The 15,465-nt window shown below is 42.3% G+C and overlaps 1 protein-coding gene across 1 annotated transcript in view; it reads right to left on the bottom strand.

Annotated features, from left to right (window-relative positions):
* Positions 1–15,465, bottom strand: part of CSTF3 (cleavage stimulation factor subunit 3) — a 36,894-nt gene that overhangs the window by 857 nt on the left and 20,572 nt on the right. Inside the window, exons 2-18 of the mRNA XM_033063295.2 lie at positions 14,628–14,660; positions 14,152–14,249; positions 12,740–12,806; positions 12,609–12,643; positions 12,374–12,500; positions 9,832–9,909; positions 9,456–9,618; positions 8,869–8,978; positions 8,362–8,478; positions 7,232–7,306; positions 5,979–6,122; positions 5,777–5,879; positions 4,304–4,373; positions 2,912–3,107; positions 1,428–1,581; positions 966–1,060; positions 775–835 (exon numbers count right to left, since the gene is read on the bottom strand). Of these exons, the coding sequence (XP_032919186.2) occupies positions 775–835; positions 966–1,060; positions 1,428–1,581; positions 2,912–3,107; positions 4,304–4,373; positions 5,777–5,879; positions 5,979–6,122; positions 7,232–7,306; positions 8,362–8,478; positions 8,869–8,978; positions 9,456–9,618; positions 9,832–9,909; positions 12,374–12,500; positions 12,609–12,643; positions 12,740–12,806; positions 14,152–14,231 (1,675 nt within the window). The 5' untranslated portion in view covers positions 14,232–14,249; positions 14,628–14,660. The remainder of the gene's footprint in view (positions 1–774; positions 836–965; positions 1,061–1,427; positions 1,582–2,911; positions 3,108–4,303; positions 4,374–5,776; positions 5,880–5,978; positions 6,123–7,231; positions 7,307–8,361; positions 8,479–8,868; positions 8,979–9,455; positions 9,619–9,831; positions 9,910–12,373; positions 12,501–12,608; positions 12,644–12,739; positions 12,807–14,151; positions 14,250–14,627; positions 14,661–15,465) is intronic.

The raw sequence follows: 15,465 nt of genomic DNA, 5'->3' as shown, positions 1-15,465 counted from the left end.
TGGCTGTCTGAAAGTCTGAGCTGTGGTGAAAACCAATTATAAAGGAAATGCTGCTGCTCCAGCTCCAGCCCTCCCTTTACACAGGAATTGAGGTCACTTGAGAGCTTCAATAAAACAGGAAGGCCTTTTGGGAATCAGGGTAACTAGTTCATGATTCACCAGAAAGACTGCAGAGCAAGTCAGTCTCTGCTTCTCAAAAATACCCTGTGTAATTTAAATAGATATTTTAGTTTCACTCAAAGAAATTAAATCCTACATTTCTCTTCTGTGATCACTTTTTTTCCTTAAAGAAGGGGGTGAAGAGTAGCATATTATCATCTGCTGTAGGATCTGTGCTGTTTCTCTGTTCCAGAACTCCCCTTCTTTGCAGGAGCTCAGAAAGCACTGCCTGCAGGTTGTGCCCAGTCACTGCAGCAACACGCACTCAGAGTTATCCCCACCATGCTGCAAATTTGTAGTTTCACATTACAGCTGCAAATGCTGCTAGAAATGCTGCCTTTAAAGGGTATTCTCAAAATATTCATTCCTTTCTTTCAAATGATACCACCAACATATTAAAAGAGCAGCTGGTGATTTGCAGTTTTTTGACTTTTTGTTACCTCCCTCCAGGTAAATGTGCAAACGTCTCTATGCAGATTCCAGCCCAATCTTCTCTGCTCTTAAACACTAATTACAATCTGCAAATGAGGTCTGGGTTTTAGACAGCAATATCCATATGCAAGCCCAAGTCTTATGCAGCACTAGCACAGCCTCCAGAGAGGACAAGTGACTTACTGTCTGGCAGTTTGCATCTTCTGAATATCTCCATGAGCTCATCCACTTGAACAAAGGGACCCTGATTTGTTACCAAAGAAAAAACCAAAGTTCAGAAGGTTATTTTCAATAGAGTGATACACACTGTGGTTCTGTCATGACAGAATGTCTGCCACAGCTTTCTGAAATGATCAGAGTTCTTTAAAACAAACCTGAAAACAAATAGGAGGTGGTAGGAGCTTCATGAGAACTACAGCTGCTGGTGGAACAGGAAATACCCCGCCCGGGACAGGATGTAAACCTGGAGCTGTGGGTAGAAAAGCTGGGTGAAGCCAGTGCAAGACAGCTGGACCAGAGCTGCTTTTGCATTGCATTATTATTTGACACAAGTAATTAGTACCCTGTCCCCTTTGCCTCTACTAATTCCATATTGTTCACTCTGTGAGCAGTGTCTGTAACAGCTTATTACCATTTACCAGACCCCAAACTCCTTGTATTTATTTCCATATGACCTTGGCATTAATTAAAACACACATGCCTTTAGCAACCCAGTGAAATGACAGCCTGGGAGTAAAGTACAGGTTTAGATGACTGAGCAGTAGGAAAACCTCTGATTAGGCTGGCTCCTAATTCACCACAGGTGAAACACAAGCACTTCCCAAAGCCTGACTTACGTGCTAAGTGCCTTGGCTGAAATGGAATCATCTGCTGAGTGTCTGGTTTGGGATATTCAGGTTTCCTGTCGACTTCATCCTTGAGGACAGGCACGATGGAAGGTGCAACCACAGGGTCTGGAATTATTGCTGCTAGCTTGGCACGGGAGACATCCTGTGAAAGCCAATTAGAGAGCGCTGAACTTGGCAGGATCACATTGCTTGCTTCAATTACAGAACAAAACCTCACTCTGCACCAGTCACTTATTCTCACTTTGTCTTCATTATCATTTCAGACATCCTCTTACAAGACCATCTGGGCAAAACTTGCACATTTTAATCCTACAGTGTCCCAGCTGGGAATGGAAACACTTGTTTCTGTTACTGAATGGGACTGTTTGTCACCTTCGACTGGCTCCTTTTTTAGGTTAAGAGCATTTAGGTGAACAGGTGCAGACCACTAGGCCTTCACAACTATCATTTCTCCCTCATTTCATTCCCTAGAATGCTTTATCTGGAAAAGAAGTAAAGCATAAGGCAGTCAGCAGGCATGCAAAGCACCAGTTCAAACAGGATTATGTTTTGGCATGCTCCTAGCAGCAGCAATCAGCCCCAGGGCTGCACCATCTTAGGTACACACAGCTCACATCTAACTTCTAAATAACTTTGCCCCCACTGCATTCAAAGACAGGTATTCAGTGCCTCAGTGAGAATCTGATTTCCACCTATCAGATTGTTTTTCAGCTCTGTGATGGCCAACAATTCAGCTGCTTTGTTAACTCTGGCATCTGTATTTTTCATAAATTATTTTTCTGTGTAAGAAGTAAGCGGAAGCTGAGGCACTGTTTTAGAGGCATGGATTGAGGGCTCTCTTCCGGTCCATGCAAATGGAAATCAGCTGTTTCTGCTTCTCTGGCAGCCTTAAAAAATGTATACCAACATCCTGTTCTGTTGTAATGATTCCCCAAAGTGTTAAATGACAGAAACAAAACAGGTTAGAAACAAAACAGGAGACCACCAGATACAGGGGTCTGGCCCAGACTTTGAACTCCACATGGCAGCACCAAATCACTTCAGCCCTAAGAAACAACTGGGAAAAAAGGCAGCCACTGATCCCTGTCAAGAGCTTCCCTTAGCCATTCACAGCAAACACTGGGACTGCAGCATGTGGGGTTTGAAGTCAGGGGAGCTTTGCCACCTCAGAGCAGAAGGTCATCCAGCCGTATTTCATACAGATGACCTGATCCTACAAATTTCCCAGAGAATTTTGGTTTTTGAAGGAGCTCAGGTGTGAAATGGAGACCTGTAGCTGATGGCATGAACACATCGACCTTTCCATGGGAAGATGAGAGGTAACCAGGAATCCCCAAAGCTGCAGCTGTTACTGATGGTCCTGTTTTACCTGCTTTTCTAGCAAGGGGAAGGACTGTAAGACAAGTCCTAAACAAGGAATTGATCAAGATTCCTAGGACTGCAAAGAATAACAGTGAACTGTTCTTACTCACCTTATAACCAAGGGCCTTCAGCTCACTGGCAGAGCAAGGGTACAGATCCATGAACTTGTACCTGTCCACCAGCAGAGCTGTTTCTTTGCCCTCATATTCTTCCTTGAATGCTGTAAACCTCCGTTTTTCCACTTTCAGGATGCTGGCCAGATCCCCAATGTTACTTTCAAAGGCTAAAAACCGAGCCCAGATTTCCCTGGAACAGAACAGGGACACTGAGAGTTACTGAAGGAGGAAGGATTGCTGAGCACAACCCAATTAAAAACAGGCAAGAGGTCAGACCCAAAGGAGGCCACCTGGGAGTGCGTGGCCATTTCTGTTATTTACTTCAGATGCATCTAAAATAGGCATTAGCTCCCAGTGCCTTCTGCATTTCTGTAAGAGCTTTCAGTCTGGTGGACTGCAAAGGAATTTGTTAGAGAAAGGAAAGGATTTCTAGTGTCAAGGACTTCAGCATTTGAGGTGAGCTTTTATCAAGCACTCTGCTCATCCAGTACACAGAGCTGCCCTCTGATGCTGATATGGGAAGCACTTTTTACCATGCATTATGATCTAGCTCCTCTGCACAGACCAGTATATTCTAGCTGGCAAGAACACAACAGGCAGTGCTTCAGAATTCTATACAGCCCAAAATATATATAGTTACTGCTGATTTCTCCATGGAAAATCTTATATGTAACTTTAACAACATCTGACCATATTTCTGGACTTGGTTCAATTTTCATTTTAGCTTTGGAGTTCACCTTTCAAGAACTTAAGCTTTTAAGTTCTTGTGTTTTCTCACTTTCAAATTGGGCATGAAAGTATTTCTCACAAAAGATCAGAACTGAAGTGCAGAATGAATGTGCACAGCAGTGCCATATTTGATTCCTTAGTTTTGATGCTTTTGTCTACCAGAATAATAATGGTGACGTGAACCCTCAGACTGCAAGGTTTTGGTGAACATTTTTTTTTTTGAGAAAGAAACTTAAAAAGTAGCAATGAAAACATGGCAGTGAGTGGTTAATCCAAGTCCTTTCTGGTTCTTTCCCTATTTTATTCTCATGGCTGGGAGATGCTCAGCACTCTCCTCAAGAAATTCTTGACTCACCTTCTCAGCTCAGACTACTGGATCCTTATTTAGGATCCTTAGGAGGATTTTGCACTCTATCCCCACAATCCTGCATCAATGAGGTTTTAAAGTCAAGAAATAAATGAATTTCACTAGAAGTGGGATAGGTACTTTCCCAAATCTGTCACAGTTGTTGCTATTTTGGACAGTATGAAGAGGGGAAGGAACATCTGTACCTAATTTTGTCCTGCTGTTCATGTTTCTAATTTCTTTGGGATATTTATGGTTGAAAGTGGTTATGTATCTTTTCCAGTGCAGTGAAACTGCTTTTGCAGACGTACCCAGATTTCTCAGGCGGAAGGCTCCCTGAAGTTAAAACACGTTCAAACAAAACTCTTGTATTGTTGTCCTCTTTAAAAACAGAAAGAAAAAAAAAATCACACTGAGTAAAATATATTAAAGGCAAGTTAAAAGATGCCCATTCAAAGAGATGTGTACACTGAATAAAGTATAAGGCTGACTTTCATGGATTTGAATTTCAGTAAGTATAAAAAGAGATCTGAGTGCCCAAATAAAACTTCAAAGTGAATTTGTTCTTTGGAAGTTTGTTTTCATTGATAGTGACAAACTGATCCTAATTCAGATTCATTTATAACAGCACAGCTGTTGCTTGGCATCTCTTTAGCATTTCTGGGGGTTTTATCGATTTTCTTTAAGTATCTCAATAGCATATGTTGGTAAATTTAAATTTGGCCTTTCGATTCATTATTTCCCTTTTAAATCAGGGCAATATTAATATGCTTGTACAGTCCTCAGAAATCCTCCCCAAATTATCAGACCTGGTTCCCAGCAAGCAGTCAGTCTTTGCACATTGGCAGCTGGGGGCATGGAGAGGTTGGTGGGTGTGTTCCTAAAACTGCCAACTCTTGCCCTGTGCATTGCACCACCTGTTAACACCTACAGTTCAGAAATTAGTTCTCCTAGGTTTCAGGAGTTCTGCTGGGTTATTAAAATAGAGCAATAAACTAGTGAGTTTTAAGATAATCTTTTCTCATGGCGACCTACAGAAAGGTATTGTTAATATTCATGTAGACCCACAATGACTTAGTGCAAAATTAAATATACTTTAACTTGGATAAAATCTCTCAGCTCAAGGAGAAAAAGCTCTCAAAATCTTTAAACTCCCAGTGCCTGAAAAACCCAGGTACTGTAGTGTGACAGGAGATGAATCCACACAGCAGCTTGAGTTTCCTTTCTGAGAAGGCCATTCAGGGAGTGCCCCCCAGAGCCCTTCCACCACCCCCTCCACTCCTGCCCAGGTCTCCCCAGCCCCTGTGCCCTTCTCTTTCCATTGCAGCTCCCCAGCACCTCCCAGGCATGACTGATCTGCCCAGTGCTGATTTTATATCTTGCCCATCTCATCTACTCAGGGAGAACGAGTTTAAATTCATTCCAGCCAGGACCAGCTAATCCCTCACTCCTCTCATGCTGACTGTAAACTCCTTTAGATCTTTTTTCTCAGGATTGATTCCTCAGTGTACTTCCCACTGTTCACAGCAGATGCTGTAAAATTCCTGCACTGCCAGGGAGTTCCAATTTGGAAACTTCACTCTCCTCCCTTCAGCAGAATCCAGATTTAGTGTCACTGTACTTCTGGAGCATTGGTACAGACAAACCAGCAGGTTTTGTGTTCAGATGAATTGCTGAGCTTCATGAAGAGGTTTCATTGCTCTTCAAGAAGAATTTAAATACCAAGAACTTGGCCTGGACCTAAACTCACAGAGTAATGCTTCATTAGACCTCTTAAAGCTTACCATTAAGGTGGGAAAGGTAGTCGATATATGCCAGTACATATTCTGGAATGTCCCCATATTTTTTCAGCCCTAGCTCAAAAATCTTAAAGGCCACAGACTTATCCTGCAAACATTGGGGGAAAAAAAAAAAAAGTTATTAGCTTCAGTGAGCTGTGCACCCTCCTGCCACTTGTTTAGGATCAGGGTGAGCACCTGTGATTACCTTACTACAATAATACTCCATTAAAGCTGCAGTAACATAGACATGGTGGCGGGTCCGGGCATCCTCTCTTGCTTTCTTAAATATCGTCCTTCCGGATTTAATGCCTTCTGCTCGCCTGGCAAATTTCATGTACTGGATATAAACCTAAGGTGCACATTAATATTTAAATAGCATCAGTTCTAACAAAGAACACCAGGATAGCGTTATCTGAAATGATCTTGACTCACAAAACACAGCAAATGAATCGTGATAGAAATAAGGCTGTCCTGTGCCTCTGCGTTGTTTTGCTTTAAATACTGAGGCAAATCTTTTTGTAGATAATTTTTTTTCATTAAAAAATGGAATACACCTAAGACTGATCCCATGAAAAGACAGCAGTTAACACACAGACTTTTCAAGGAAGGGGAGGTAAGGAGATGAAAGTCCTTCACCTAAGCTGGTGTCTTCAGAGAACTCAAGGCTTGTTGTAAAAACAGTAACTTTCCAATAAAGTTAAGATGCCCATAAAGCCAAGGAACAGCCAAAAGGCCTGATGAAGCATTTTACTGTACATTACACAATCCAAGATACAAATCATCCTGCCTGCAAGTGTTTATACCTGATCAAGGAAATAATGAATGCACTACTTAATTCAGCAGCCAATTTGTGATTTGCATTTCTTTGGGATTCAACTTTCCTTCACTCTGAATTAGATCACAAATAGCAGCATTCCTTAAGCAGGAGGAACTGGTACATGCTTTCCCACAAAATGTGCCTTTGGGAAGCATTAGGATGTGTCTCTAAAGACTCGCAAGTGTCAGTAAATGGATACCTTCCCGCTGTTTAGACTTCACAGCTTCTTTTGCCTCCTCATGCTTTGTTGTGTCTGTTTATAATAAACTAGACAACTTTTGGAGGGCAGGTTACTTCTGACACCACTTGTTCAGCGCTGCCACAGCTGGCACATGGACAGTGTGGTACAGCAGAGGTACAGCAACACTCTGATACCTACATGGTGCATTACAGACTTATCTACAAACTACATGGCCACAGGATGGTTATGAAATATTTTCTATCTTTTATCTTCATTCCTTGTAAAAGAGACAGAGGAGGAAAGTGCACACGACTCAGTGCATTTCAATGGATTAAAGATTGCAATTGTGCCACTCCTGCTCCATCATCCCTGTGACCCAAGCAGCTGCTGTAAGCAGTTCCCCACTGTGCATGCACTCGGTGCCATCCCCAGGAACGTGGAGCACTGAGGAAGATCTTACCAGTGTGGGATCGATGTCCTCGATGGCCAGGAGCCGGTTGTAGATGCTGTGCACCTTCTCATACTTCATACGGCTCTGGGTGAGAGCAAACACACCCTGCTCAGTTACTCCTTCCAGATCCCCTCCCACAATGCACAACTCAAGCTCAAGACAAAACTAGACTTTTCCTGTTTCTGTTTTTCCCTGGCTGAACAGTGTGTATGTCAGTCCCTTTGCTCAGATACATATTCTGTCCTGTGCAGACATTTTTTACTTCCCACATTAATTTCCCACAAATACTTTTCAGGAGTCTCTGAAGTATTTTTCTAATGTACTAATACAGCAGCAGAACTGCCATTGGAGATGTTTGGCACAAAAAAACTGTATCCTTTATCTCTGTCTAAAGTAAAGTGCAGATAGGTAAAAAAACTTACTTCCCAACTCTCCAACCTACACATTTCCAACAGTCCATTCTGTTCCCTGCCAGCTGCATTGTGCAGCCTTGGAAAACCAGGACACAGCATACAGGAGGCTGCACTGAAAACCAAGGAAGGATTTTTCTTTTAAAGGCAAAGGCTTTTTCCCCCCTGTTGTCCTGAAGTTTTTCCTACAAAGATCCTTTCATGATAAAATAAGTGGGCAAAATATACCCCACAGAGGGAATCAGCCTTTATTCCCAGTGGGATAAACACCACTGGGGCACTGCAAAAGGAGATGGTGGCCTGGGGAAAGAGACTGCTCCAGAGAGCTGTAGCAAAGGTGGCTCCCATCTTCTGTCACAGCCAACACAAACACCAACTCCCCAAGAATCAGACAGCAAAGGTGCCCTTTATGCCCATTTTAAAAGTGAAGAAGCTGATGCTCTGGGAAATGGAAATCTGCAAGCATTTCACCCTTATGATAATTTTAGAACTACAGTCAATATTGAAATGGAACAACAGTAGATTTTCAAGACTTTTGTAGCTCATACTATGGGCTTTTCCTCTCTATTTTGTCAGCTCTGTCTCAGAAACACTGAAGGAGAATAAGGCTAGAAGAATCAGTAAATTCATTTATAGAATTTTGTGTACTCAGTATGTTTCAAATAAATGACATTATTAATGGGAGATGTATTTGGATTTTAATGTCAGTACATGACTATTTTTGCTCACCTCTTCATAATCTGCATATGCAAAATAAAGAAGCATATTCTTCTTTAATAAAGTGCTGATCGCTCTTTCATAAATATTAGCAGCCTCATCACTGAAAAGTTTAGCATTGTTCATGTCCTGTTATAAAACAAATATAATAATACAATTGTTCAGCATCTGTGACAACAAAGGCCAATTTATGGAATATCTTCTGTGTGTACAAGCCCCAGTGAATTTCCATTCAGTGCTTCAACAAAGAGAATTATCTCCCCAATACTTAAAAAAATCACAAAATCAGGCCCAAAAATTCCCCCCAAGCCTAAAACTGGCCAAGATTGAAACAATTTTTCACAATTCTTATCTAAAACGCAGACAGTTCTATTTCTTAAAATTTTTTATTTCCCCATTTGAAAATTCTGAACGTGTCACACCTATTTTTCACACCCCCCTCCTTGATTCTGAGGAAAAACTGACAGTACATCATGTCAAAGCAAGGAAATAAGAGAAAGCCAGTGGCAAGCTGCTTACCCCTTTCTCAGCCAGCAGCTTGCTGGACTGCTCCAGGTACTGAGCTGCTTCATACCAGATGTCTGGGTGATGGCCCAGCACCAAGAGACACTGCTCATAGGCAAACATCACTGTGGGTAAAACACGTGAGAATCACTCCTTGGAAATGGCATCACCATTGTAACAACCCAAGTATCATCTAATAAATCAGACAACTCTAACTGGCTTTGAATACAATGGTCACTCTACTGCAGTTCTTTTATACTGCCAGGAACTTTATAAACCATAACCAGCAGCTTAAATCTGCCTTGCCCACAGAGGAACAAGCACAGCTCACTCAAAATCAGCCATAAAATCAGGCTGCAATCTGTACTGGAGGTTCAGTGGCACACAACTATAACACTGTCTCCCAAAATCCATTTATTGCTTTCAGCTTGGCTTTAGCAAAATCTAGATTGTTTTTTTAATTGAAAAACACCCACAGAATTCAAGAAACTCCATCAACTTCTACTCCAGCACGATCCCTGAACACCAAATCACGTCATGACTTATTCTGGAGCCGAGAAATACAATTCTCTATGCCCTAGCATGACATCTGATTTCATTACCTCTTTTTGTTATGAGAGTTTGATCTTCTGTTCTCAGAGGGTTGCTCTTTTCCCACTGGATGTACTTCTTCCACATGTCCACCTGCTGAGCCTCCTGGGGAGTGTTTTGTGGGGGCACGGAGGGAGCGTTGCGGTCCAGCCCCTTCATCACTGTCTCATACTCCTAAAACAGAAAAAAAACCTCCTAAAACAATGCTTTGAAGAACATTTAAACACACTGAACGCTTGCTTTAGGTTGTGCTTCCCAAAACAAATGGAAATATTTTAGCACGCCAACCTTATTAGGTCTGACAGGCTTTTATTTGAAGTAAGAACCAAGTTTAATGGTGGTTTGTAGAATTCAAAAGAGCAAAGAAAAGTCAACAGAAGGTTGTACCTTTGCCACACGTCGTGCATTCATATAATCTCTACTCCTGTCCTCGATCATCTTCTTGGCTAAGTGAATATTGATGCCCTGGAGAAGGGTGAAAAAAGGAATTGGGAATGTGCAATTTCACTTTGGACATACTGAATCTTATTTTATACAGGAAAGAGCTGGAAAGGGGATGCAAAAGTAGCAAGGACAAAGTTATTTTAAAATACCAATCTAAAAATATTTATTTCACCTAATAAATATATGGGCAAGAATCTATACCAGAGGATAAACTCACTACTAAAATTTAAGTGACCTGAAGAACCTCAGCTTATTTTTAATCACTTTCAAAAATACAATGAACTTCACATGAACTGCTGTGGGTGAAAGAATGTGGGAAGAATGCATTTGTGATTTACAATTTTGCTTTTAAATGATGGCCAGTGACAGCACCCTGAGAGCACATGAGCAATCTGGATTTGTTGTACAAGGAGTACCAGAGACTGATCTCCGGGCTCAGAGCTCTGCTCTCTCCTCTGTTCCTGAAGTTACTGACAGCTCTTAGAAGGGGTTCTGTGCATCACACTGTGCAACACAGGTGTGTCTTTGTCAGCTGGGACCTGAGATGTGCCAGCACTGGGTGACACCCTCCAGGACTGCACACGTGTGCAGAGGGCTCTGCTGTGCTGCTGAGCAAGAGTAGCAGGGGCTGGGGCAGCCAGGCCCTGGCACAGGGTCCTGGGAAGAACAAAACCTCAAAGAACTGCTCTCAGGCAGGAAAAGCGGCCACCTTTGGCTGATGCCTGTGTCTGGGTGGATTTTGCTGGCAGAAGATGTGCACAGCTTTCAGTCCCAGTCCAAAGAGGCACCTGAGCAGGAAGCAAAGGAAGCTTTGCCTTCACTACAGAAGCAAAGGCACTGTCTGGGATAGCAGACTTGGCCATGTGGCACACCAACCCAGCAATGGCCCAGTTAAACCAGGACCAGGCTGAGGATGCAGCAGGACTCTCTTGGGATGCACTCCCAGCTCAGCAGCCACACAGGTTTGTGAGCTGGATTGTCACTTTGTCCCCGAGACACCTCTCCCTAAGAGCTCTACCACTTTTGACCAGTTAATTGAAGACTGGTGACTGACAGGCTGCTATTGTTACCTGGTGGCTACAGCTGAGCTGAAGGAAAGCTTGAATTACAGCAAATGGCCAATAACTTTCCATACTGAGATCTGCATGAAGTCTCTGTGCTGTTGGCTGCTGACATGGGGAACCACCTCCTCCACCAAGAGCCCTTCTGGGGAGGATTTCCCTGTGCCAGAACACCCATGAGCAGCAGCCTTCCCCTCGAGGTCAGTGTAGAGAACAGCACAGGCAGTTCCCCTTGTCTGAGCTGGCCTTCAGCTTCCAGCAGCTTGGAACAGCCCAAGGGACTGCCTGGACTTCCAGGTGTCAGCCAGAGCTGCCTCAGCTGCAAACTGGACAGGTCTGAGCCATTGCTTTGGCAGCCTCTCCAAATATATATTTATAATGAAAGCAAGAGGAAGCAGCAGTGAAAGCCTTGGCTTGCTGTGGGAGGAGAAGGGGTGGTTTATGGGGAAGTTGTGTTGGGGATTTTCCTGCACTGGAGAAGGTGTGTCCTGGGTATCCTCCCTGGTGACAGCAGGCTACCTGTGGTGTCCCCAAACACCTGTGGGGCAATGAGCTGTCATGGCACATGCTTGTGGCTGGGGATGCCTGGAGTTCTCCCACCCAGAGGTTTTTTTCCCACCCAGAGTTCTCCCACCAGCTAAGCACCATGGCCTTATTAACATGACAGGACACCAAGCTCACAACTTGCATAATTAGCAACAAGGAAAGCAAAATTTGCCCTTCTTTCCTGCCCAGTGACCCACAGTGACCATGGCTGTGCACAGCCAGCAGGACCAGTGCTGTGTGAGCATCCCTGCCTGGCAGTGCTGAGCACCAGGGCATCCACACCAGCTCTGCATTCACACCAGTGCTGACCAGGGCAGGCTGCTCACCAGCTGTGTTTAAAAATACACCCTAAAGGTGCAGCTACAAATTGGCCTGAGAGGGCAGTGAGCTGAGGACAGTGTGGGAGCAGACTCACCTGAAGGGGTGCTGGAATGGCTTCAGGTAAAGGATGGTGAGGAGCATTTTTAAGCACTGAGACCATGTAACTCCATGCTGTGGAGGAAGTCCCAACCACCCCAGCTGAATGCCATTTGACCCTGTTTGACTCTCACAAGCCCTCACTACCAGCTGGGCTGCTCCTGCTCCATCACTGAGGACAGTGATGTCTCACTCACTCACCAGCAATTCCCCTGGGCCAGCTGGGAAATGGGGCAGTCAAATGTATCTCATGGAGAGTCTTTGAAAGAAATTAAAAAATTCCTCAGGTACCTGCAGAGTTTTGCCACAGCAGCTGGTATACACTGCACACAAAAAATGCGTTTATACTACTGGTCATCTCTTCTATACACACTTGTCTAGTGGATACACCTTGGGCACCATATTTGATCACAAGATAATGACTTCTTTCTGAATGGCACAAAGAATCACGTTGTGGTTACCTCTTCGTATTTGTTATAATCTCTCCAGAGCTGCTCTATGTTTATCATGGGGTTCACACAACCACGCTGGTAAACCCTACGGACAGCTGTGATCCTCTGGTTCTCTGCATAGGATCCTACTGCTTCTCTAAACAGTGGGGAGAGAGAGCAATGTCAGCTATGGCAGGTCACAACTGGCAGCAACATCAGCATTGCATTAACTGAGCTTCAAAAAAATTAATTTTGAGGTACTTACACGCCTTTCAAAAAATTGATGTAATCCACCCAGATCTAGGTGAGAAAAAATATTACATATAGTGAAACCAATGGTTAACTGTACTTCTCATAAAGTTAGAAATAAAATGTGCTTTGATTAAGCAAACATACCTGGTATGACATGATTTCCATGCCAATCTTATCCAGAGCAAAATCATATGCCTGAGCCATTTTTTCTCTGAGGAAAAGAACCACAAAGACCATAAAACAAGTGTTTAGTATTTCCAAAATTCTTTATTTAAGAGTCTTCTTTTGTGCAGCAAATTCTAACCAAACATCAAGGAATGAGAAATATCATTATAATAGCTGAGAGCAAAAATTGGTATCTAGATAGTTTTGAATTCTGTATTTAGATTCTGTTTTGCTTGTTTGTTTTATTCAAGAATTATTTAAATCCATTGGTGGCAATCCAGCATTTTAACAGTTCCTGGCCCACCCCAAGTCAGTGGAAACCCATAAATACTACATGAAGTTGAGAAGAAACCAACTGCTCTCCACATCTTCTGAGCTGACAGATGCACCCAAGATTTCTTATTTTTCCCCTCAGAGTTCCCCAAACCTTTTTGTAATTCTCCAGGAACCCCAAAAAGGCTGGGACAATTAGGAGTAGCTCCCTTGTGTGGAAACTGTCCAGAACACTTCACATGATTTCTTATTTCCCCTCAAATTTAAAATGTTTACAGAATTTCCTTGGTTAAGTTTCAGTGAAAGGTGTTTCTCCTCTCCCCAGCTTTTCTCCCAGTTTCCTTTTCTCAAACACACTTCAGTGCCTTATTACCTCCCTGACCACATTAACAGGAGAAACAGAGGAAAAGCAAATGGAATAAACTGACACTGCTAAAATTGTTTCAAAACAGTCTTGTAGGAATAAATTAAAACCCCTTGCTTATTTTCTCTGTTGATGCACTACTTATTTTGCCAATTATAGTGCAAAGAAATTACAGTGGGCTGGGGAAGAAACAGTTTATAGATGCTGGAAGTCACTGGTATTGTTTGAAATTCAACCCATAGGAATATAAATAAGCAAAATGTAATAACTGAAAAGGGATGAAGATTAACATATCCCAAAAATTCTGACACCCTAAATTCTATGACTTTTTTATGCATTCCAAAACTTCCCCCAATTCCTGACTCTTTACTGCTACTGGTCTCAGCTGGAACCAGTGCTACATTTTGTGGAGACTCTAATCAGGACTCTTAGGGCAAGGACAAAAAGGAAGAAATGTGTTTCAGGCTGGCTGAAGCACCAATCCCATCTGCAGGGAATTGGGATTGATACCCCAGCTCCTCCACTGCTCTTACCCCATCCTCTTAGAGGAATTCAGGAACCAATTCTACCCAGCAAGCTCAATTAAAGAGACTTTAATGTGTTCTAAATGCAGATTATATATTAACCCCCAAACACTCTGGCAGAAAATCCCCAGACAGATTTGTCACCCAGGTTGCTCCCCATCCCCTGGTCAAAAACCAAGAAGAGATTCACCATAAAATTAGAATAATTCAGAGCAACTCTGGGAACTTACTTGTAACTAGGTAGCTTCCCCTTGGTTTCTCGTACATAGGAAAGGTAACATTTCCATAAATCAATGTGTAAAACCTTCATAAGGCAGCGCTGAAATAACTGTTTAATACATCAAGAAGATGTGATCAGGATTCCAGATATAGAAATTAGGTTTCCACTTTTAAAGCCATACAAAATGATTTTAAATAACCCTTGTAATTATGATTGAGATTTATAAGAAAGAATAAGTTAAACTAGTCATTCTTTTGTTTAAAGCATCTCCATGCTATGCAAGGGAACTGGAAAGAATTAAGGAGATAAATCCCCCTGCACAGTTCACTGATCAGAGCTTGGTAGCAACAAGAAGTCAACTTTAATGATTTTTTAATCTTTTTCACATTCAATGACAGCTACAGCATTTTTTCAATCTGATTTAGCCCAATCACAAGGTACTTGTTCTTGCTTTAGAGATATATTACATATATTAATATGACTCACCTTTTCCACTTTGTCATAATTTTTTGCTTTAATCTACAGGGAAGCAGAAAAAAAAAACAAATCACTTAAGAAACTATTTTAGAATAGTAGGAATATATTCTTCATACAGTACTATAGCATTCCAGTTTGTACTTTGTCTGCCTAAATTAATTACACTGAAACACCACATAATGTTGCAAAAATATAATTAAATGTACAAAAGTCATGGACTTTGTTGCAAAATTAGCAGGTTTTAAATTTTTATTTTTAATTTTTCAATTCCAAAATGTAGGTACCAGTAGGCAAATTTGCTTTCTGGTTGAACACCCAGACTTAGCCTTTTCTTTCAAGGAACCTGCTGCCTTCAGTGCAGATACAGATTTAGGTACCAGAGCTTCTAGACCAAGATTTAGTGAATTAAGGGTAAAATACTGTATTTACAAAACTACTAGGCTAATAAACGTATTATGCTTGAATATTCATTTCTCCAAGTGCATTTGCTCCAATCTGCAGATGCTGAACAAGGGAATAACAACCATGGAGAACCTGTTTCTCCACAGCTGCCCGGGAGCAAAGCACACTCACACTCAGCAGCATTTCCTTTCATTCACACACACACCACAGGGGCAGGGGGTGAAATTCAGAGCCCAGCCAACAGGCTGCTTGTCAGACAGGACAAAGGAAAGCAGGAGACTGATGAGGAGGGCAGGGTGGCATCCTGCATGTGTTTGTTAACTGTGGTAAGCATGCTAGACACACCCTGATGGCACAAGGAAAATCAACACTCTTAAAAGACATCTTGAAATAAAGCACCTTTAATGAAATCAGGATTTGTTATGCTGTGTTGCAGTTCTGTAAA

The sequence above is a fragment of the Catharus ustulatus genome, chromosome 6, assembly GCF_009819885.2.
Source record: "Catharus ustulatus isolate bCatUst1 chromosome 6, bCatUst1.pri.v2, whole genome shotgun sequence".
In the NCBI taxonomy this organism is placed as follows: domain Eukaryota; kingdom Metazoa; phylum Chordata; class Aves; order Passeriformes; family Turdidae; genus Catharus; species Catharus ustulatus.
This window is presented reverse-complemented; position numbering and strand designations above follow the sequence as displayed.